This window comes from Triturus cristatus, chromosome 5_1 (assembly GCF_964204655.1).
Source record: "Triturus cristatus chromosome 5_1, aTriCri1.1, whole genome shotgun sequence".
Taxonomy (NCBI): domain Eukaryota; kingdom Metazoa; phylum Chordata; class Amphibia; order Caudata; family Salamandridae; genus Triturus; species Triturus cristatus.
The window spans coordinates 748,770,332-748,794,473 of NC_140587.1; the positions used below are offsets into that span (position 1 = coordinate 748,770,332).

The 24,142-nt window shown below is 42.0% G+C and overlaps 1 protein-coding gene across 3 annotated transcripts in view; it reads left to right on the forward strand.

The window, feature by feature from the left end:
* The window catches only part of LOC146831422 (aquaporin-4-like), a 237,651-nt gene that overhangs the window by 164,819 nt on the left and 48,690 nt on the right, over positions 1-24,142 (forward strand). For all 3 annotated transcript variants that reach the window (XM_085605718.1, XM_085605717.1, XM_085605719.1), the window contains exon 2: positions 8,898-9,312. In XM_085605718.1, the coding sequence (XP_085461844.1) occupies positions 8,898-9,312 (415 nt within the window). The remainder of the gene's footprint in view (positions 1-8,897; positions 9,313-24,142) is intronic.

Here is a 24,142-nt window from a genome sequence, read left to right on the forward strand (position 1 = left end):
CTTCTTCGAGTACTCCTTTTCTAGTTTTGATCTGTCTTAATTTTGAAAAGAACGGCATCTTTAAACCTTGCTACTTGATTCTTACTTGAACTGGGTTTAAACACAATTTAATACAATAAACACAATAATGAACACTCATTCATACCACAATTTTAAACACTGTAAACATTTAACATTTAACATTTAACGAACAATGATAATTAGAAGAAAACTAGTTACTGACATAATACTAATACTAGATAATACTGAATTATATACAACACATACTGGATATACTGCTAAACAGTACAGATACACTGCTAAAACAGTGCAGACCGGATCTGTGTACCCAAACCCGTCAGGACCGGCACAAATTAATGCGCACGTCTAACTGCCTCCCCAGCAACGGTACTCACCGGGTAGCACGGAACGGAAGGCCTCGGAACTGAACTGAACTGGACCGGACTGGACTCGACTGGACTCGGAACTTCGGAACCTGGTGGGCCTCTGTATACCTCGGATCTTGCTCTCTCAGCTAGGCTCTGGTCGGGATAATTCGCACTTCTCACCGCCTCGTCTGGGTGTTGATCGCAGCCTTAGTCACCCCCGCTTGGCCGGAGGGAGATACAGGAAATCCTGCGGGTACGCGTTTTTGTCCGTTCAGCTGTGGCAGGGGACCGGGGCCTGCAACGCACCTCCGGCGCGTGAGATGAGAAAGTGTCCCTGTTCGGGCGCCAATTTATGTGGTAAATATTTAAATTACCTGTACTATTTTTTATGCGGAAAAGTCTAGTAAGAATAACTCAGTCAAAATAAGAGGCAGAATCCGTGGTATTAGAGGTTCTGAAAAGGGCTTTATTCCTTACAAAGGAATTATGGTTCGAACCAGGCAATCCTATTCCATCACCACGAAGGTTCAGGAAGGGATAGACAATACATTATTGACAAGTAACAATATATATATGAAAAGCATTGCATTAAGACAGATGCAGGAGGCGTAACAGCTGATAATACAGATAAGAATACACATACGTAATGAAAATGGGCGTAATAACAGGCGTATACTAGAAACGTCATTTAAAATGATGTCACAGGTGGGTGGATCCATAAGAGAATCCTGCAGTGTCAGCAGAAATATTTGGCAGAGATGCGCGCGCAGCCGCATGACGTGTGATTGACGTGCAACTAGAGGGTGAAGGGGAATTTGACATTTAGCTCTACATGTGGAGACAGAAGTCTGGGGGGGTCAGGTCAACCTAATCCCAAATCGTATCTAATATCTTTGTTTAGGGAACTGTTTTATCCAAAAGGAAAGGTCTCTCGGACGGAATCTACTCTATACTGACTGTTAGTGCATGTACAAGCGTCTATGTGTCTACATGAGATGCGAGGGGGCAGGAATCTTCCATGGTAACAGGGGCTATGAATTACTTGCATAAAGACAGCGAGGCCGAGCTCTTTGCTCGGTAGCTGGAAGGATGTTTACCTAAACTACTAGACAGGAATGCATTGGATGAGGAGTGGAGCAGATAACTTGAAGGCTGAATACAGTTTTTGGCAGGCAACAGGCCGCGTCAGGCACCGTTAGCCGCGCAGGGAGTAGGACAAAGTTCAGGGATACGGATGCAGGTCCAGGCCGGAGCATTTCAGAGGTAGAAGCAGGAAAAAGGCTTGATGGCAGAATTCAGGGCCTACTCGCCTGAACTGTAAAACGTGAAAAGTGAACCATATAAAGTCGGTGGCCAATCATACTTAGGAATGGAATATTCGACCCATTCATGGCGGATCTGAAAGAGGACAGGTTAACGTTGGACGCACATGTATTTGCGTCTTCATAGCTGGAACTGGAGGGAACATACATGTCCTTGTAGCATGTACATGGAGCCGTTGGGGTCTAAGATAGGGGACACAATTGACCATAAAAATTCATATTTCCTCAACATGTTCTCATTAAAAGTTGACATCTTTTTAGACAATGGCATTTAGCACATTTTGCTTGCATGCACTAGTGTACTTAGAAAGTGTTTTGATTACAGATACATTTCTTCATAGGCACAATATCATGCCATCGTACATCTTGTCGAATGACCAAGTACACTGCACAAACTGCCCTTGTATAGTATTGTCTGTTTGGAGACAGCTCTGAGTTGGTAGAATCAACAAAGACAGCTGGATCTGAACTCAGATCGGTGTGAATGGGCCCAGTTTTCATTATTTACACTTCCCCAAGCCTTGGTTTGGCAGAGGAGCATTTCCATGGTTTGTCATGGTGGCCCGTGCATGAATTCTGGCCCAGCTGAATCTCATCACTATCCTGAGAGGGACGTTGGCCCTTTTGTACACCAGACTGGCTTCCATTAACACACACATACAAGTAAATGGGGAGTTTGACTACTCCAAGGTATCTGACAGAACCGTATTCACCCTATACTCTATAGGATAGGTAGTACTAGATAGGAGTGCAATTATATATATTCATATAGTCAATGCAATAATCATAATGGTTGAATTATTCATATTTTTCACCATTCTTATAATGCTGGTTACAATGCTTTCTTTCCTTCTACTGATCATTGCAGCACACTCATTTTGCACAAGAATCCAATTGCTTCAAATTTTTTTGAAATAAATGCCAATTTGTGTATTTTTTGTGTCTCCATTTGAGCATGCCTGAGTTAACTAAGAAAGGGTAGATCTGTTTCCACAATTTCCTTAGGAAGAATTAGGGTTGTCATTTTCTGATGTTGCAGTTACCCTGTGAGGTTTTGGGGTCAAGATGGCCTACTGTCAGCTATCCAGGAAACGGGCAAACATATTCTGATGGTATGAGTGGACGCATTCCCCATAGTTTTGACGCTTATGTTGTCCAAATGCACTGTCTTAGTGAATTAGTAGAAACCGCATGACAGTCCCTTTTCACTGTAGTATCTTTAGGAGTGCTCTATGTGACTATAAATGTTGATCGATAAATGCAAGGCTGTCCCTCACTCTGCATCTATTTCTCTTCCAATCCTTCTATATGCAGACGATGTGGTTTTGATGGCCAGAACCCTGATGGCCTTGCAAAGTTCTATTGCGAACTACTCAGCCTCTATGGCGGCCTAGGATTTGCATGTAAATAAAACAAAGGGCTCTAATACGATACGGGCTGGATCCCCACTGCTGGGACGGCCGCCAAATATCCCTGGTTCTCCCCCCGCCATATTAGTATGGTGGAGGACACCGCGGCGGAGGAAAGACCGTCCTCCGCTTTTCCACTGGTCGAATTGTCGACCGGGCGGAAAAGGGGCACAATATGGTGGCGGTGTCTGCAAGACACCGCCATTCATATTATGACGTAGGCGGAAATTGGCCTTTCCATGGCAGCGCTGCTGCCATGGAAAGACATGCGGTATTTGATGTTGGGGGCCAGTTGCGGGCCCCCAGGCTGTTGGGGGGCTGGTGGGTGCACATGGGGGGTACCATACTCATTGCAGTATACAACGTGGCAGGCACCACGTGGTGCCTGCCATGTTGTGCATGGCAATGCTGTGCTCAATCCTTTTACATTGCGAGCGGGGCTGCAGCCAGAAGATCCAACCGCAATGTAAAAGGCCCAGGATGCGCCCACCAGTGTGGCGGGCACATCCTAATTTGAATGGCGGGACCGACGCAACATCGGCAGTCGGTCCCGTGCTTCGTTGCGATGGTGGGCGGATCGTAATAGAGCCCAAAGTGTTTTATCTTGGCGACGGGTGGTGGCAAGAAAAGAGCAATGAGGTTTCACATTGAGGGCAATAGCATAGAATGTGTTGACAAATTCTCATTCTTAAGCATTCTGTTTGAAAATAACATCACATGGGAAGAGATGGTAATAAACAGAGCAAACAACATGTCGAAAAGTATAGGCACACTTTTTAGATTTGTGAAAAATCTAGGTAATAAGCCTATCCAGGAAATGATTAAAATCTATTTAGCAAAACCCATATCTATAGCGACATATGGGGCAGCAATATGGGGCACTCCACACGTTGAACGCCTAAAATCATAGAAGACAAGTTTGCCAAAAGGCTATTGTCCATCCAGGGTTCGTGCCCCAATATTATTGCACATAAAGTACTAAGCCTGCCATACATTATCGATAGTATTAAATTAGCCTCGCTTTTGTTGTGGCTATCAATATGGAAACGAAAAGAGGTTCTACTTAACCAACACATTATAAGGGTTGTTATGAACCTTGATCACGCTGAATCCATTCCCTGAATTACATATGTGAGAGAGACCTTCGCCTCGTTGGGCTTGGCACAACTTTATGAAAATCCTGTTAGTTTTGTAACTTAACCTAAAGCTAGATCGAAAGATATCTTTTTAACTAAATGTTCTCATGCAAGATGGGAAAGGAATATGGCAAAATGCACAGTAATTGTATAGCAAACTGTCCCATCTGGGTTGCCTGGGGCTTCTTCCTATTTTTCCTTTGTTGTGAACCCCCACCATTGCTACTTGCTGACAAGATTACGTTTAAATTATATCCCTTTAATGTTGGGTCATCCGGCAAATAAATACTCATCAAACCATCTCCCTGTGTGCCCGTGTGATGCAGCATCTAAACAAACAACCTCACATATCTTGTTTTTTTGTGCTTTCCATGAAAAAGAGAGGAAAACGTGTATTGTACCTTTCTTGCAAAAATTTAGTATACTTCAAAAGAGAGGAGGAACCAAGAGCTTTTTAATGAGGTCCTGCACCGTGCTCCGAGGAATAGAGAACAAAACCAAGGGATGCAGTTCCTCTAGGATAGAAGGGGGGTGGGAGGGGGGAGAGCGATTAGTCTCTATAGAATGCCCTCACACACCTAGCAAGGTGTCATGCTTCATCATAGGGCTGTGCTCCTCGTCGGGCCGGCGCTGCAATGCCCGACGGGCTCCCGCGAAGGGGCTCTTTTTCGGAGATCTTTTATAGAGACAGCCGTATGGGTGCGTGGGGGTCAGTGCAACAGGTGTAGTGAGTGGTGGTGTAGTGAGTTAAAATAGGTATGGTATTGCCAGACAGTGAACCATTTTATTCTGATGGTATACCAGCCTAAGTAAAAATAGGTGATCCCAAGGGATTATAATGATCCCTAGGGAGATCAGACGGTCGACATGTTTCTTGCTCTATGCCCAAACGGGTCGGTGGCAATTCATCAGGACCAGGTGAGAAAAGTGCTCATAAAATATATAAATAAACTCTACTACATAATTGGTGATGCATAAATTATAAATACATCACCATGCAATCCATTGGGTCCCTAAGAGGAGTGGACCCGTTGTTGCGGTACCTAGAAGAAAAAGGAACAAAAGAGGACAACACAGACACATAAAATTTAACAGAATTTTAGAATTAGGTGCTACTGGGCTCCTGAAGGGAACCGTGCGTGTGGTGTGGCTACCCATTCAATGTGCTCACACAGTGACTCAGAACAGAGTCGTGTCCACTCCTATAAGTGTTACCACAGAGGTGATAAGTACAGAAGCATGACGAATGCTCAAGTGTGCAAAACAATGTGTACAGCTGGCACAGAGGACTAGCAGACGTGGAGCATGCCTTAACGTAACAGGCTTAACGAGATGCGTGAGGCTATGTGCACTCCATATATGCCAATTACGCCACAATGCTATAATGTGCGTGACGACATGCTCTAAGGTGGGCGGATAATGGTGAGACTACGTTCTACTGTTCAGCCCTTCGAAATCGTGAAACACACTAAATTGGAGGTGTTGGGAGATCGAAATGACAGTAGTGGTGGAAACACTGTTTCCATGGATACTAATGCTCCTGGCTCGAAGACCAAGATCGTAATGAAAGTGGAAGGTCCCGTACGGGGCAAACTCACCCCCTTTGGGACAGAACTTGTTGTACGGGTTCACCTGGCGGCCAGGGAGCGCCTGTCCTAGATTTTTAGGAGAAGACAAGGGAAGGTTTAAATGCCTGGCACGTTAAGGTACATGTAGCCAGACCCTAGGGGAGGAGAAGTACTTACAGATTGTGGGCGCATTCACGGCCGGAATAGTACTGCGGCTCAGGCTTCCGTAACACACCGCTGGGGTGTGTTACTGATAAAGGACGTGATCATTAAGGTGACTAACCTGGGTTAGCGCCGATAGTTGCAAAGATCTACAGACATCATTGTGGATACCCTAGACAAGACCCATGGGCTTGTCAGTCTGACATTCAGTTTAGACACTTGTATTTCCTGACAGAGCCTATGCCTATGTCCGACTAGGGGATATCGAGCCACATACTAGTATTATCACACTCTGACTTTTTAATTAACTACATATCCCATACACGCCTTGTCCCCTAGCGCGCTCGTGTTATGACCTGAAACGGGCCGATTTGTCGATCTTCACACCCCGTGCGCAATAAAGTTTTGTGACACCTCCAATATGGCCGCCAATGATTGCGGTCTAGTCGCTGGCCTGGGCTACGTCCGATCACGTCCTTTATCAGTAACACACCCCAGCGGTGTGTTACGGAAGCCTGAGCCGCAGTAGGATTCCGGCCGTGAATGCGCCCACAATCTGTAAGTACTTCTCCTCCCCTAGGGTCCGGCTACATGTACCTTAACGTGCCAGGCATTTAAACCTTCCCTTGTCTTCTCCTAACAATCTAGGACAGGCGCTCCCTGGCCGCCAGGTGAACCCGTACAACAAGTTCTGTCCCAAAGGGGGTGAGTTTGCCCCGTACGGGACCTTCCACTTTCATTACGATCTTGGTCTTCGAGCCAGGAGCATTAGTATCCATGGAAACAGCGTTTCCACCACTACTGTCATTTCGATCTCCCAACACCTCCAATTTAGTGTGTTTCACGATTTCGAAGGGCTGAACAGTAGAACGTAGTCTCACCATTATCCGCCCACCTTAGAGCATGTCGTCACGCACATTATAGCATTGTGGCGTAATTGGCATATATGGAGTGCACATAGCCTCACGCATCTCGTTAAGCCTGTTACGTTAAGGCATGCTCCACGTCTGCTAGTCCTCTGTGCCAGCTGTACACATTGTTTTGCACACTTGAGCATTCGTCATGCTTCTGTACTTATCACCTCTGTGGTAACACTTATAGGAGTGGACACGACTCTGTTCTGAGTCACTGTGTGAGCACATTGAATGGGTAGCCACACCACACGCACGGTTCCCTTCAGGAGCCCAGTAGCACCTAATTCTCCAATTCTGTTAAATTTTATGTGTCTGTGTTGTCCTCTTTTGTTCCTTTTTCTTCTAGGTACCGCAACAACGGGTCCACTCCTCTTAGGGACCCAATGGATTGCATGGTGATGTATTTATAATTTATGCATCACCAATTATGTAGTAGAGTTTATTTATATATTTTATGAGCACTTTTCTCACCTGGTCCTGATGAATTGCCACCGACCCGTTTGGGCATAGAGCAAGAAACATGTCGACCGTCTGATCTCCCTAGGGATCATTATAATCCCTTGGGATCACCTATTTTTACTTAGGCTGGTATACCATCAGAATAAAATGGTTCACTGTCTGGCAATACCATACCTATTTTAACTCACTACACCACCACTCACTACACCTGTTGCACTGACCCCCACGCACCCATACGGCTGTCTTTATAAAAGATCTCCGAAAAAGAGCCCCTTCGCGGGAGCCCGTCGGGCATTGCAGCGCCGGCCCGACGAGGAGCACAGCCCTATGATGAAGCATGACACCTTGCTAGGTGTGTGAGGGCATTCTATAGAGACTAATCGCTCTCCCCCCTCCCACCCCCCAAAAATTTAGTATAACCATTACACCTCACCACTTTCAGTTCTTCAACACCTGGAAACGTCATTTGTGTGTTTTGTGATAGTATAATTTTTACAAGTGACCATAACAATTTAGAAGGGCCTCCACCTTATAAATTATCCTGCCTAAATGTACCGGAGTTTGGATAGGAGGGAAATGGCTATGCACATTTTTGCACTGTTGAAATATATATTTTACTATTTATTGCAGTATATATGTCATTTACCTTTAGGAGCGCCTGCCATTAGCTGTATTGGGTTATGCTTGATTTGATATTTTATAGATATTTTAAAGGGTTATTTACTTGGTCATAAATTATATATTTTTTAAAAGACGGAGATAATGTATAAATAATTGCTTGAAATTATATTCTATGTCCTTTTATGCATTTTAATGTGCAATAAATGTTTTGTTAAAGGGTGCATGTCCCACCCTACTCCTTCCCTTACTTCTCCTTTAACCCCTTCCATTTTGTGGTAAATAGTCCCCATTTTCCAGCCACTTCCCTCTATCCCTTCACTTTACTACAAAAAAGTCTACTCACTTTTGCAGAGACTCTCCAGTCATGGCAGAGATCTCTGCAGAGAAAAAATGGAAGCAGAGGCGGAACCTCCACATTTAGGTTCTTGAATAACATTTTGTAGTACGTTAGTAGTGCTACGAGAGTGCTATCATAGTACTACTAAATGTACTGCAAAATGTAATTTGTCCATAGGCTCCATTATTATTATACTGTACAATCAAAACACAAAAGAAATTCAAATTAAAAAATAATCCGACTAACTGGAAAACACCTGCAAAGAGAAAAGGGCCAAGTCATGTTGTATGCCTGTTAATTACCTCTTTCAGCCTTCAGTCACCAGCCATCCAATCAGAAGTCATCCCCCCTTCCCACCATAAAGTTATTACAATTGAAGAAATACCGTGAGCAAAAGGGCCGTTTTTAGTTTACATTTTATTTAGAAACTATAATATTATCATAGTGCTAATATGCTAATTTGGTAAGAAAACGCCAAAAGTAACAGCCAATCTCATCTCAAATATCAATGCATATACTTCCTATTACATCACATAGCACTGAAACAAATCTTAGAACAAATCAATTACAATTTCTGTTTATCCTTCTCTATTCTTTTCAGTAAGTGTGGACCTTCGTGTAAATGTGAGAGCATCATGGTGGCTTGCAAAGGTATCTGGACGCAATCCTTCTGGAAAGCTGTTTCAGGAGAATTTATAGGTATGCTGATTTTTGTACTTCTCAGCCTTGGCTCTACAATCAACTGGAGCAATGAAGAGAACCCTCTCCCTGCAGACCTGGTTCTCATCGCACTCTGTTTTGGACTTAGCATTGCTACCATGGTACAGTGCTTTGGACACATCAGTGGAGGGCACATCAACCCTGCGGTGACTATTGCAATGCTCTGCACCAGGAAGATCAGTCTGGCCAAGTCCATTTTCTATATAATTGCCCAATGCCTGGGGGCCATAGCAGGTGCAGGAATTCTCTACCTTATCACACCGGCAAACGTGGCCGGTAACTTAGGTATCACCACGGTAAGTCGTTTTTTTAAAAAAACAACTCCTTCCTGCTTACAAAGGATTGATGATGTATGTGTTTTCTGCTTACATATTGACATTGATGTCGTTTTCAACTTTACAAATAGAAGGTTTTCAGCCGAGATATTCAAAGCCTTGTGATTACAAACCCTGTGATTTTTATAATTTCAGGATTTGCAACCAGAAAGGAGCTTTATGCTTTGCACTAACCCATTTTATGAGTCAGAAAAGTATGTTTAACTAACATAATGGGTTTCGTGACTAATTCTAAATTGCACTTACAAGGGGTTATGAAAGGGGTGTTCGCTCCTAACTAAAATTCAGAACGGTATATATCAGTGGTTTGCAATTGCAATTGTGTCCCCACACGAGTGAAAAGTATTCTAAGGAGGTGGTCACAGATTTGCAAAGGGGATGGGGTTTGCCTTGGAAAACTTCCCTTTTGGGAATAGTGTTAGGTAACTTCAGGAGGACCAGGTAGTTGTCCAGGGGACAACAGCCTACTCCACCTGATATGTTTCCAAATAGAAATGTATTTTTAAAACCACACCAGCTTATTTAAATTAAAATATTTCCCCTGAAGGAATTTCAACTTAAGGGTTGTGGTCTAGTGTTCCTGTGTTCCTTGCAGGCCACCATTCCTGCATTTGCAGTCAATCTCGAGGGGTTACAAATAGTGACCTGCCCAATTAAAATTAATTAGGCAGATCATTCTATAATCCTGCAATTAGATATTTTGTGAAATGACCTACTTTCGTATAGGTCACATCACAAAAATACATGTCTCAAAAAGTCAGTGCAAAAAGAACTTGGTAATTACTTTTGGCCTGATTACGAGTTTGGTGGTGTGACAGTGGGCCACCACGCCACTGCCCTGCTGCCACACCACCAAATCCGAACTGAGACAGCCCGCCGTTTTCCGAGTGGAATAAAGGTGGGGTGGCCCAGTGATGTCTGGCCCATGGCAGTGCCTTTTTATAGGCTCGTATGAGCCTTAGCAAGGCAGTGCCGGGGGAACGCACATCGCGTTCCTGCATGACATGGACTGTTAAGTCCATGCTGTGCCGGAACTGGAGGTGCATGCATAGAGGGGGGCACAACATGGGCCCTGAGGCAACAGGAGGCCCTGTAGGTCCCACTTAGTTTCTTCACCACCACACTTTTCATGGCGGGCTCACCGCCTTAAAAACTGTGGCAGTGAGGAAAATCATAATGCGCTTGGTGATGCCACAGCAGCACTGCCAGCATATTGTGGGCATCAGACCACTGCAAGACTACCAGGGATCATGGATCTCTGGCAGTAGCAGTGATCCTTTGGCGGCCCAATCACCAAACTAATTTTAGGGCAGTCGGATTGCCAGTGCAGCTGTGCCCGCACCGCGACTGTTGCTGGACCGCCGTAGGTTTAAATAAGGTCCGTTATATAGAACAGTGGAAAACGTCATTACCACATATTATTCTCCATTAATTGGTATTACTGTTTTTTAACTACTATCTATATCTGTTTCTTTCAACACCATGGGGGATATTTAGAGTATTGCAGGATGACCAAACTTAACTAAACCAGCTATCCTCCTATCCCACAAAACTTGCAGTTCTGCTGAGACATTTACAGGTGGAGGTACAGCAGATCGATAGCCTAGAAAATCAACTTTCTGCCCTCAACACAGATGTGGTTTTCATGCACTAGGAGCTTCACCTTATTGAGGGAGGTCCTCTTAATGTATATTTTCTCTACTGGCTCCGCCATGTGATGTATGTTGGATATAGGCAGGGGGAGAACAATGGCCCCTGATGGACATGGAAGAAAAGTCCCTGTGTGCCAGGGCCATTTTGGTTTGTTTTTTCAAAAACATACTGTTCATTTAGGCATTTGTTCCTGAACAAATAATTTGAAGCTAAGTGGTCCACACAAATATGGTGGACCACTTAGCATTGTGATTTGCTCAAAGTGCTAGCTTCCAGCTCAAGAGATCCACAACAACTTGGTGGAGATCTCTGAATATGGCATGTGGTTCTCTGCAGGTTGCCCAAAGAAGAATATTTGCTCTTTTAAATAGGTGTTGCTACTCTTCTTTTTACTAAACTAAAAAGTTCTAATACACCCTAGTCCACAACTGAGTGAGTGTTTACTGAGACATTTATATGATGTAGACCCATTTTTACATCTAGCATTAGCCGAGATGTTTTGTTTTTACTGTTTAAAAGAAATGTATGCACAGTATACTTATTTAAAGGGGCATTCAGCCAATGGTATTTTGTTGTGTCATTCACATTTTGCTTCCACCCACTACTGCATGGGGCAGGTTAAAGCTCGTTTTAGGCACTGGATCACTTCACTTTGAGTGACTGCATTTTGCTCTTTTAAAAGGAGCACCTCTGCATACAAGCTAGTTCCCTTCTGTTCCAGTGTTTTTTTTAATGTATTACTTTGATGTTGCCTTTGTGTTCAGAGTCTGATGTGACAGCGGGATTTATTACCAGATGTGAGCACAGGCCACATTCCATGCATTATCACTTCCTGTCTCCTGCCAATGCTGTTGTAAAGTCCTTCTAGAGTTTCCTTTGTTTATTGTTTGACTACTCATCTTTCACAACATAACAGACTACCTCCATTTGAAATTGTTCTATATTAAGTTATGGAAAGCTTCTATAGTATACGTGTCAATTAATAAACAGACAATTCTCCAGGACAGGTCTACTCTGGACTCAGTTTCACCAAGGGTTCTTTAATAAACGTTTCTCAGGAGGAAAGAGACCAGCCTTCATTGTTTTTAATTTGCAGCACTTGTAGCACTTTTTTAATTGCCTACTTTCCTTTCTTCTTTCTTTCTCACTTTTCTTCCTTCTCCCTTCTTTCTTTGTTTCTGTCTTTTCTTCTTTGTCTCTCTTTCATTCTTTCATTCCTCTTTCCTTCTTTTAGTCTTTCATTTCTTCTTTCTTTTGTTTATTTCATTCTTTATTCCTTCTTTCCTTGTGTTCCATTCCTTTTCTTTCCTTTTTTCTTTAATTTCTTCTTTCCTTTTTATTGTTTTCCTTTTTGCATCATACCATCTTTCCTTCTTTCTTGCTTTCCCTTTTCCTTTCATTCTTTGATTCCTTCTTACCTTTGTTCTTCCTTTTCTTTATTCTTTCATTCCCTATTTCCTTCTTTCTTTTATCTTTCATTCCTTTTTTCCTCCTTTCTTGCTTTTCCATTCATTATTTCCTTCCTTATGCTTTATTTTTCTCCTGCCTTTTTCTTTCCTTCTTTTCATTCCTTCTTCTTTGCTATCTCTCTTCCCTTCTTTCTTTCCCTCTTACTTGATTCCATTCCTTCTTTCTTGCTTTCATACATACTCTCCTGTGTTACTTCTTTTTTCATTCTTCACTTCTTTCTTTCCTCTCTTGCCTTTCTTTCTTGCTTTCCAACATTTTTTGCTTTCTTTTTCTTTCATTTTCTTTATTCTCTTTCTTTCTTTCTTTCTTTCTTTCTTTCTTTCTTTCTTTCTTTCTTTCTTTCTTTCTTTCTTTCTTTCTTTCTTTCTTTCTTTCTTTCTCTTTCTTTTTCTTTCCCGCTTCCATTTTTTTTCTCTTTCTCTCCTGCTTTCATTCCTTCTTTCCTACTTTCTTGATTTCTGTCCTTCTTTCCTTTCTTCCTTCTGCCTATGTTCTTTCTTTCTTTCTTTCTTTCTTTCTTTCTTTCTTTCTTTCTTTCTTTCTTTCTTTCTTTCTTTCTTTCTTTCTTTCTTTCTTTCTTTCTTTCTTCCTTTCCATCATTCCTCCTTTCCATCATTCTTGCTTTCCTTATTTCTTTCCTTTTTCTATTCTTTCTTTCCTTCTTACATGCCTTCCTTCTTCTGGTCCTTCTTTCCGTCTTTCTTTCCTTTCTTTCATTTTATTTCCTTCATTCTAGCCTGCTTTCCTTTTTCTTTCTTTCTTTCTTTCTTTCTTTCTTTCTTTCTTTCTTTCTTTCTTTCTTTCTTTCTTTCTTTCTTTCTTTCTCTCTCTTTCTTTCTTTCTTTCTTTCTTTCTTTCTTTCTTTCTTTCTTTCTTTCTTTCTTTCTTTCCAGTGAAACAGCCAAATTGGCATATAAGAAATCACTGAAAGATTTCCACAAATTGGTGAGAGTGGCAAGGAGGGAATATTTGGTGCAGCGCATTAATAATGCAGAAAATTTGAGTAAGGAATTATTCAGGGAATTATTCAGGGTTGTCAGCTCCTTCACCAAACCGAGGGAGCCAGAAAATGAAATTCAGTCGTCCCCCTCTCTGTGCGCAAAGATATCAGACTTTTTTTATACTAAAATCCGGAAAGTCTACAACACCTTCACAACAGTGGTGGAGACCAATAAAACAGAAGTAAGGGGGAGTAGTGATTCTGAATTTTCCTTCACAGAATTCCTTCCGCTCTCCTAACAGGAATCATTGGTAGAGATCCTGAGATGCAGGTCAGGATCCCCAGAGGATGCATGTACTCCTAAGCTATGGAAAGAGGTAGCCCATTTAGTTACTCATGTTTTGAATCATATATCGAATACATCTCTTGCATCATGGAAACTTGCCGTGCTACTCCCCTTCAGGAAGAAACCCAATGTGGATCCAGGGGAGCTTAGCAACTATCACCCAATCTCAGTATTGACAGCACCAGCAAAAATGCTGGAAAAATTGGTTCAGCGATAGTTGACTAACTTTATTGAGAGCTATGATATTTTACATGATACTCAATCTGGCTTTCGGACTGGCTTCAGTACCGAGACTGCTCTGTTGGAGGTGGCAGAGTTAGTTAGAATGTCTGTGGATATGGGATCATCAGCTATGCTGGTTCTCCTAGACTTATCCGCAGTGTTCGATACGGTTGACCATCAAATTCTGGTACAGAGACTTCAAGCAATATAAATTGGTGGGGTGGTGCTCACCTGCCTGAAGTCCTTTCTTAAAAATCGTATGCAGAAGGTCGCCCGGCAACCCCACCAGTCAGAACCAAAACAACTTTGGTGTGGGGTACCACAGGGGTCGGCTTTGAGCCCACTTCTTTTTAATGTGTACCTGGCCCCTCTGTTTTCATTCATAGCTAACTGGGGAGTGAAGATAATATCATACGACGATGATACCGAGCTGGTGTTTTCTTATAAAGACCAGTCGGTGGATTCCTTCATGAGATTTAAGGGATGCCTGAGAGACATCGCCCAGTGGATGAACAACAATAAACTTAAACTTTACGCAGAGAAGACAAAAGTGCTGTTCTTCTGCAAGGATCCACCGCCGGTAGCCAATATTTGGTGGCCGGCTGAAATGGGCCTGCCACTAAACCCCAGCAACTATGGCAAAAAACTTGAGAGTGAAATGGGAGGTAGATCTCTCGTACACAGCTCAAATTTGGCAGGTGACAGCCTCATGCTTCAGTAAATTAAGAAACCTGAGGAAATTTTTACATCTTTTCCTGGAGGACTGTCGCAGAGTCATTGTCCATGCCACAGTGACATCTAGGCTGGACTATGCAAACTGCCTATACCTGGGTCTGCCCGCTTACTGAATCAGGAGACTGCAGATGGTACAGAACGTGGCTGCGAGATTGATTAGACATGTACCGTTTCGTCATCATATCTATACACATATAAAATGGTTTCTCTGGCTGCCAGTAGCAAAAAGATTGAGTTTAAGGCTCTAACTCTGACTTTTTGAGCAATTCATGGTAAATGCCCAAGTTACCTGAGGCACTGGCTACATTTTGTTTTCATCTTGCTTTGTTGCCTGCTGTCATAGCGCAGGGACACCTTTTTTGGAGGAAGCTGTGCTTTATAAATGTCTGTATTATTATCACTGTTATTCTTTCTTTCTTTCTTTCTTTCTTTCTTTCTTTCTTTCTTTCTTTCTTTCTTTCTTTCTTTCTTTCTTTCTTCAAGGCAATAGGCTGGCAGCCAAAGCCACAATAATTGGCTTTTTTTGGTCGGTGTTAACCAAGACCTTTTGACTTTACTAACATTATGTGTATATCATAGTTACTAATGGGGGTTTTCAGCCACACTTTATCCATTTGCCTGTAGTTTCATTATTCACATTTATCTCCAAACCACTCGAGCATGTATCAAAGGGCAGCGTGTCACCCCATTCCAGACTTTGACTGATTTCACTATGAGTTATGCCATACTGCCCTTTCACAAAACAAACATTCACACACAAAGTAGTTCCATTGAGTGCCAGGATGTACGATGGTAACGTGTTCTTTTTAAAAAAAATAATCATTTTTTTTGTGCCTTTTTCAATGTAATATTTTAGATTGACAAACTCTTGGCAGCTTCCCAAACAATGAAGTTTTACAAAAGCCATGACAAAACAAAACAAGAACTGCCAAAAGGCTGGCCGGCAACACAAGAGTAGAGTTTTCTGCACTCCGTGAGCTGCGCGAAGTGCAGAAAACTCCACAAACTCCACAAATAGAGCACAATTCACCACCCAGGCCTAATATACAGTTGATAATAGCAACACTCAGAAAGTCTGCCACAGGGCACGGAGCTGTTTTTTCCTCCACTGTGCCCATATTGTTTCCTAAACCATTCAGACCGTTTCATTTTTTAAAAATATGTCTGAATTCTCCCAGGAGAAAACACGCTACTGGATATGTACCTGCTTTGATCTCATTGAAAAGATAACCATTAGCTGAATGCATTTTAGCATTTATTCCTCTCTTTAAAATGGATACTCTAGTTTGTTTCTCTTGCCAGTACTCCATGCTCAGCAAGATTTCGGTGAGCCAGTTTTGTCACAAGATATAATCTACAGTGACCAATGATATATTTTTGTGAACATTTGTAAATGTTTGTAGGTTCTTGCTATCCACATTGATTTGATTCACAAAGATGTTATGGTAAAATAAAACCTGCCATGTTCTAATGGAGCTGCAAAGTGTGGCAAGCTAGTGCCATCATTTTTACTATTTTCCTGAAAATGTATGGAAAGATCCTTAATGTCTGAAATACCTGATACAATGAATGTATATTCCCTTCCTCTGAACTTTCCCAGTTGGGTGAATAGAGGTGTAGTCCATATTTTTATAACAGGCAGATCTTTAGAGGAACAAGTTATCTTCATGAGGAGCAGAGCCCACAAGATGTTCTCTCTTACAGGGGCAAGGCTGCTTTCAATGTTATAAGAGAAAAAATAAGGGTCCCATTTGCCCTCCCTGATTGTCAACCAACTTATTAATGGATTAGGTGAGTCAATGAAGGGAGGTAAACCAACAGCAAAGTTGTCTCGGCTGCACTATTGCGTATGACATTCATTAGTGTTGACACCAAGGAAAAAGATGCATCGCTAACCTGGCTGGTCCACTACTATTTTCTGTATGTTAACAGTGTAAAGCACTGCCATGCATCTGATGAGTATTTCAAGAAAAAAGTCTAAAGTGTACCAATACTCTAAAAGTTGGGAATCCCATTCATCATACACCACTTCTTCAGGGCTACATCCCATTACCCTATATGCTGACAGCCATGCCACAGGTAAGGGAGAAATTCATAGCACACAATTTTCCCTCCATGTTACTCCTTCCATGGCAGGAGCTGCTCCTTGCCGTGCTGGCATATTATTAAACTATAGCAGCCCTTCCTTTTCCACTGTGGTGAAGGGGTGAAGGTAGTACCTCCGCCACTCTGGTGATCAGAACCTCTGCCTTGTTAAACACAATTCAGCAAATTAAAAATCTTTCACAGACTCACACATACAAAAACTCATAAACCTGGAATTGTCAGGTATTATGTCTTATCACATGGAAAATTTTCCCAGGTTCTCACATCCATCAGCCATTCAAGTAACAAAGAGGATCATATATACCTGTGTGCAATCAACATGCTACACGCAGTCAAGTGTCATATCACTTCACATGTATGTTAGACTGCTGTGCACAGAAATGCCATCAGCAATTAATAGTGTGTCCTAAACATTATTTACAAAAATATGTGCCCCATTCAGATTTTCTAATATTAACTCCATAGGGAAAAATATTTTGGTTGATGTAAATTAGGATACAATATTTCTGTAAGCCAATATTCTGACAACAATAGTCTGGTACTACATCCACATCACATATAGCATCATTTGTATATCCCCCTAAAGAGCAGTTGGACAACCACAAATCAGCTGTCATGTCATGCTCAAGTGCTTTATGCAGAACACCTGAGTTTATAACTCCATACCCAAGCCCTCTAGAACTTTGACCAAACCTTTGCTAGTAGTCATGTCACATTAGATATAAATTTTACAAATATGTCCTGTCCATTCATTTAGTTCTAGGTTAGCAGTCAGCAGGGCTTTAAGTGGGATGGGTCCCTCAAGGTCTGAGACTAGCAGAAATTGAAAACTGACTTTGAAACGTTCCCTCTCAAGGCCCTATATTGATCCTATTTAACTTTACAGGCAAAAAAATCATTGATCGATTTCGCAACAATGACTGTAGAATCAATTAAGATAATTTTTGTCAGCAATGATTTCACATGAATGTACACTGCCTTATAAATACTGGCTGGAAATGTACAAGGAAATGCAATGCTTACAGTTGAGTTGATGTCTTGCGTTTGTGTGGGAAGGCGGTGAAGTGAAGAATGTGCAATGAAGTAAGTATAGAAGATGATAGTGAAAAGACAGTACTGAAGAGGAAAGAGATACAGTTTAAGATATGCCAACGGGGATTACAGAAAGATGTTGGGAGACAATAGGCTTAAGTGTCAAACAGAATGAAAGACTTCGTAAGAAGTGATGTGAATGGAGAACAGGAGTGAGCGGTATCTTTTGCAGTGGTGTTCAAGGCGGCAGCAGAGCACCGCGATACCAATGGAAGCTGCTCCTGCAGTATGGAACGTGGCGATGCACACGGCAGCGGCCAAGCATCGAGAGAAATACAGGAAAATTCAGAGACGGAGGGAAACAGCGAGCCGCTCCAACAAGGAATCCAGAAACAAGTATCTTCAAAGCCAAGCAACCTGAAGTTGCTTCAGGTGAGTTAGATATAGGACCACCCCCATCTCATGGTGACTGTGGGCCCAATGAGGAAGGAGAACGTTTTTTAAAGGACCTGTACCAAGAAAGGAATTATCATTCTTACAAAGGAAAAGGGAGACATGACATCGAGTGGTAACACCCAGAGTTAATGCACAATTTTTAAAGTGAACTACGTCTACTCGGAGAAAGTGACATGTGCTGTGAATTGCAAAAGATATCAAATAATATTAACCGCATAATTGATTGGTGGTTAATCAGGGGTCCTGGTGTAAACACACTATCCACAAGTGTCTGTTTCGATACCCCCCAATCTTCTTTAAGGTGGCATTTCTTAGTTCTGAAAGTTATTGAATGGTTTGGATTATACCTGGGAAACTCAAACAAAAGTAACATGTGCTCTGAGGTAGAATGGATTTTAATCAATATTAAGGCTCTGTTCACATTATGAAGTGCATAGAGACATGTGCGTTGAGATAAGAGGATGTTGCTTTATGTTAAAACTTTGACTCACAGAATGAAGTGCATACTGCTCATACGTGCCAAAGGGGGAATGGTGGCATGTCCTTGTTCTGCAAAATATTGAATGGCTTACATTGTACCCTGGGTATGCAAATGAAAGGGACATGTGCTCTGAGGTAGAATGGATATTAACCAATGTTAAGGTTTCAATTCACAGTGGCATGTCTTGGTTCTGAATGTTATTGAATGGCTTAGATTGTAACTGGGATATGTAAAGAAAAATAATGTGCTCTGAAGTACAATAGATATTAATCAATATTAAGGCTTCAGTTCACAGAATATATTGCATAGTGACGTGCTTTGAGATAAGAGGATGTTACTCTATGTTAAGACATTGACTCACAGAATGAAATGCATAGTGCTCATACATCCCAAAACGGGAATGGGGAACTACAACTATGTCATAAAACACAATAGCATGCCATATTGATGTCCATACAAAATACATGATAAAATCTCATTTTAAGAGGCAATCAGGGAAAGCATGTTAAATTGCACATAAAGTACTAGCTATTTAACATGACCTGATCACATGTTATTCTAAAATGCACCCAAAGTTGTGGCAAAATTAGATTGTTAGATCTTAAGAGACAGTCAGGGTAGGTATGACAAATAATGCTTTAGAATAGCTATAATACATAGTCCTCACTCAAATGCAGATGTACATGTAGTTCTGCATCCATATTGTTCCCCCAAGGGGTTTTTGTTCTCAACATCATAATGAGTCTCGATTCCTCTTTCTTTAGTTCCTTTCATCTATTCCCTTTCCCGGAGTCCATTTTGTCAAGCTTGATCCCATAATATTTGAAACCAGCCGAGGATCACTCATGATACTGTTCAGTATGGCATGCCATGGGGTAGCTTCTATCTCAATTCCTTATGGCTCCTATATGTTTCAGGATCCGGATCCTAAGTCTATTAATCGTACTGCCCAGGTACAATTTGTTACAATCGCATCTCAGCACATAAACAACATATTCAGTGTTACAAGTGATCCGATCCTGAATGGTGACATTCCGACCTTCAAATGTTTTATATGACTTCTAATACAAACCAAATTGAAAGACCTTACAAGAGTTACACTTAATAAAATTGTTCATGTTGCTGGAGAACCAATTTCTTTTATTTCCTGGTTCTAAAACACTTGGCGTCAGGCTGTCCCCCGGTGATCTCGTTTTTCTTCAGTTTATCTGGGGTCCAGAGACAATGACCACTTTCAGGTGGTCCTCCTTCTCAAACATGTGCCAGTTCTTTTGCAAGATTTTTTAAATGCTAGGTTAGGCCTGATTGTACTGCAGGAAGAGTCTCTTTTCCTTCTCATCTTTTTGACCATTCTCCCTCTCTTTTTGATATAGTAATTGGTGCCTTTGTCTTTTACTGACCCTTTCCTTAGCATCTTTCAGGACATTCAAAGGGTACCAACGTAGGGCAAATCATTTTGTCATCTTAAGTAATTCCCCCTCAAACTCCTCATCTGTGGAACAGATCCTCCTTCCTCGCAACATCTGTCCATATGGAATACTCCATTTTAGTATGGCTGAATGACCACTAGTGCATGCAGTATAGCTGTAACTTTCCAATGTATTACAGTAGTCAATTTTTCATCTCTCACATGGAGTTCAAAATCCAGGAAATCACAATGTGTTTCACTGATTGTGGCAGTAGATTGGAGGTTCAGCTCATTAGAATTCAATATCTGTATGAAATCACATAGTTTTGGTTCCTCTCCATCCCACAGGATAAACAGATCGTCAATGAACCGAGCCAATCATGCGACCTTTCTTATGTATAGATCGTTCTCCTTGGCCCAGGAGATATATGTATGTAACATAAAATATAAAACTATTTACAAATAAATTGCAAAACATTAAATAAATGACCAAATTAATAAAAAATATAACATCCAAATAAGAGATTAAAAAGTTATATATATATATTTTTTTTTCTCTGAAAAAACCATAGGTTTCAGGGACGTTATAGTTAGTTGGACATTTCACTCGTACAAAACCAGAGAAATTCCTGCATTACAGTTAGTTCAGCTAACTATAACTCGCGCCCCCGCAATGCACTGCTCAAGACTTCACATATTACATCATTCATGACATGGTCAGTGACATCACTTGTGACATCAATGATGACATCTCAAATGACATCACTGATGACATCACTGAAGACATCATCCATTGACTGTGTTTTTCTTTAAAGTTTAAATATGTATTACATATATGCCAAGGTGTATTGAAGAATGAGTGGGTGTATAAGTGTCTGAATGGAGGATTTAGTATGTGCATGACTGACAGTTTAAGTGAGTGATTAAACATGTCTTACTAAATGCATGGGTTAGTGACTAAACTGTGTGAATGTCTGTATCAGTCTGTCTGTTGTTGTGTAAGCTGCTGTATGGTTTGGTCAATAGCTACATGAGTGTCTATATGGGTTATCTATTGGTTGCCTGAGTATTTGTATGGATGCCTGTGCATGTGGGGGGCTGGGTGGGAGGTGTGTGAGTCTGTGCATAGATGTTTTAGCAGTTTATTCACTGTGTGTATGGGTTCAAGAGTGCATGTGGAAACAGCTGTATGGGTGGGTAAGTGTGTGTTTGGGTGTGTTGGTGAGTGAATGAATGTTTCAATGGTACATGTTCAAGTATCTACATATGTAAAAAGCAGTGTATGTGAAAGTTGAAGTATATAAATGACTATTCATGAGAGTCAGTGATTGTGAGAGTGGCTGTATGGATGATTGTGTACTTGTATCAGTGATTGTAGAAGAGAGTAAGTATGGATTTGCTTCTGTTTGAATAAGTGATATGGTGTGTGTATAACTGTATAGATCAGCAAATGGAAGTGTGATTGATTCTTTGCACAACTGACTAGGTGTGTGAGTAACTCTGGATGAGTGGTGGTGTGTGAGTGTCTGTATAGGTTTATGAGTGAATATGATAGTGTTGTATTGATGAGTGACTGCATGAATGAATGATTGTATTGGAGAATGAGTGGATATGTTGGAGACCTAGGAATCAGTGAGTGCGTATGTAGTAACTGGTATTGGTGTGTCGATCATTTCAAAAATGGTAGTCTGTATTTTACAGTGGGTGTATCAGAGGTTATATTAGAGTGTGAGGAGGTGGATCAGATTTCCACGTGATGATGTCATCAGTGATCTCATTTGAGATGTTATCAGTGATGTCATCACTGATGTCACTGACCATGTCATGAATGATGTAATATGTGACATCATCAGCAGTGCACTGCGGAGGCGCGAGTTATAGTTAGCTGAACTAACTATAACGGGAATTTCTCTGGTTTTGTACGAGTGAAATGTCCAACTAACTATAACGTCCCTGAAACCAATGGATTTTTCAGTGAATATCTAAGGTTTGTTAAATGCTAATTTCTAACTATAACGTTCCTGAAACCTACGTTTTTTTCAGTGAATTTAAAGGTTTTTTAAGTGCTAATTTCGAGTTGTAATGTTCTTTAAAGCTATACTTTTTTAAGTCATTTTGAATTTTTTGGGCAATATTTTGTAACTTTCATATCTGAAAAATAGTTTTTGTAATTTTTTTGGTTTGTTATTAAAATGACATAATGTCTTCTGTTTTCTTAACTATTAATATATATATTTTTTTGAGAGTCGCGCACCCATCGTGTACCTATCTCGCTGGCTGTCTGGATTCAAACCGCCATATTGGTAAAGTCATGAAGGATGCGCGTTTCAGCCAGCCCACTCCGCTTACGCTTACAGGGAGGGAACTACAACACTACATGTCCCAGGTCTTCCCTGTAGTGATCTGCTGATAACAGGTCTAGTTGTCAGCATGCCACAGCCACTCCCTCATAGCTGCTTTACACCCATACCGCACCCATGCAGCACAGGCATCACAGGACATGTGACCCTGCCAATAAATAGGGCCGTGAGCACGTGCTTGATGCCATTTCCACTCTCTATCTGGGTGTATCTGTGTGCCTATTATGTTGGTGGCAGCCAAGGCAATTTGACCGACACTGGCCTCCCGCTACGTCGCGATGAGTTGAGGTACACAGATATGGTGGCAGCCGAAGCACTTTGCCAGACACTGGCCTCCTGCCACGTGATGATGACTTGAAGTGCACAGAGTTGGTGGCAGCCAAGGCATTTTGGCCGACATGGGCCTCCCACCACGTGGCAATAACTTGAGATGCACTGAGTTAGTGCCACCAGAGCTTAGCAGGTGTGCAGCTTCAATGATGCGTGGCCTCGATACGCTATCCTGGCAATCAAGACCCAATTTAAATTGTGAGCTCGACTGGACCGCGTGTATGCCAAAGGCAGCTGGCTGTACAGACATGACTCCTCAGCGCAGTGCAGCAGGATGCGCTGGGGGCCTGTGCTGCGAAACCCAACGACAGCTGAGGAGGTTGCTCTGGCACATGGTGGGCCCTCTTGGAGACATGCCGGTGGCGGCAGGTGAGCATTGAGGTCTGGGTGCGTAGGGTCGGGCAGTCATTGCTGGGCGGTGGACTGGTCTGGGGACCAGGGCTGGGATGCTTGCAAAAGATGTAAGAATCATGCACAGTGCCTGAGAAGTTTGCGACGACATTAGTGTACAGGCCCCGGTGGTCCAGTTTTGCCTGCACATTGTTGGAATGCATGTGGATTCTGTTGCGGTGATAGGGTGCAGTGTCGGCAGGGGCCACTAATAGTACATGTGAGCAGTCAGTTGCCCCCAACACATGCAGGAAGGCTGCTATGGCGTGGTTCCCTTACTTGGTCTCCTGTTGTTGCTGCGCAGTTTAGGTGAAGTTAACATAGATGTGTATCAAGCTGGAACGAACCCTGATGCTTACAGGTGTGATAAATCCTGCATAATGAGACAGTAACAGACGTTCATGTGGTTGTAACGTTCCTTTTCTTTCCTACGAAGGTTACGACCACACAAGCTTCTGTTACGGTCATTTTGTGCAGGATTGATCATACCTGTAAGCATTCCGGCTTGTCCAAGTGCAATACATTGTACCATATTACGTTTGTGACCATACTAACGCTTGACCATTATCTTCACTTAGCCAACAGGTTTCTGAATATGGACTTTTGGGATTTCCAGGACGATCTACAGTTATTCCGATCCACAAGTTGATGCTCCCCGTTGTTTGATGTTTTTGTGTTGTTAATTTATGTTTTTCTAATAAAGTACTATTTTTCCACTACTGTTGACTACTAGACTTCGTGACCTGGCGCACCCCCATTTCAGTGACTACAATCTTGGATCTGGAGCACGGAGGCGTCAAATAACAGCTGGAGTTGGGGTTGGTTGTGCAGGAATACGACGAATTTCAACGAGCGGGTGGTG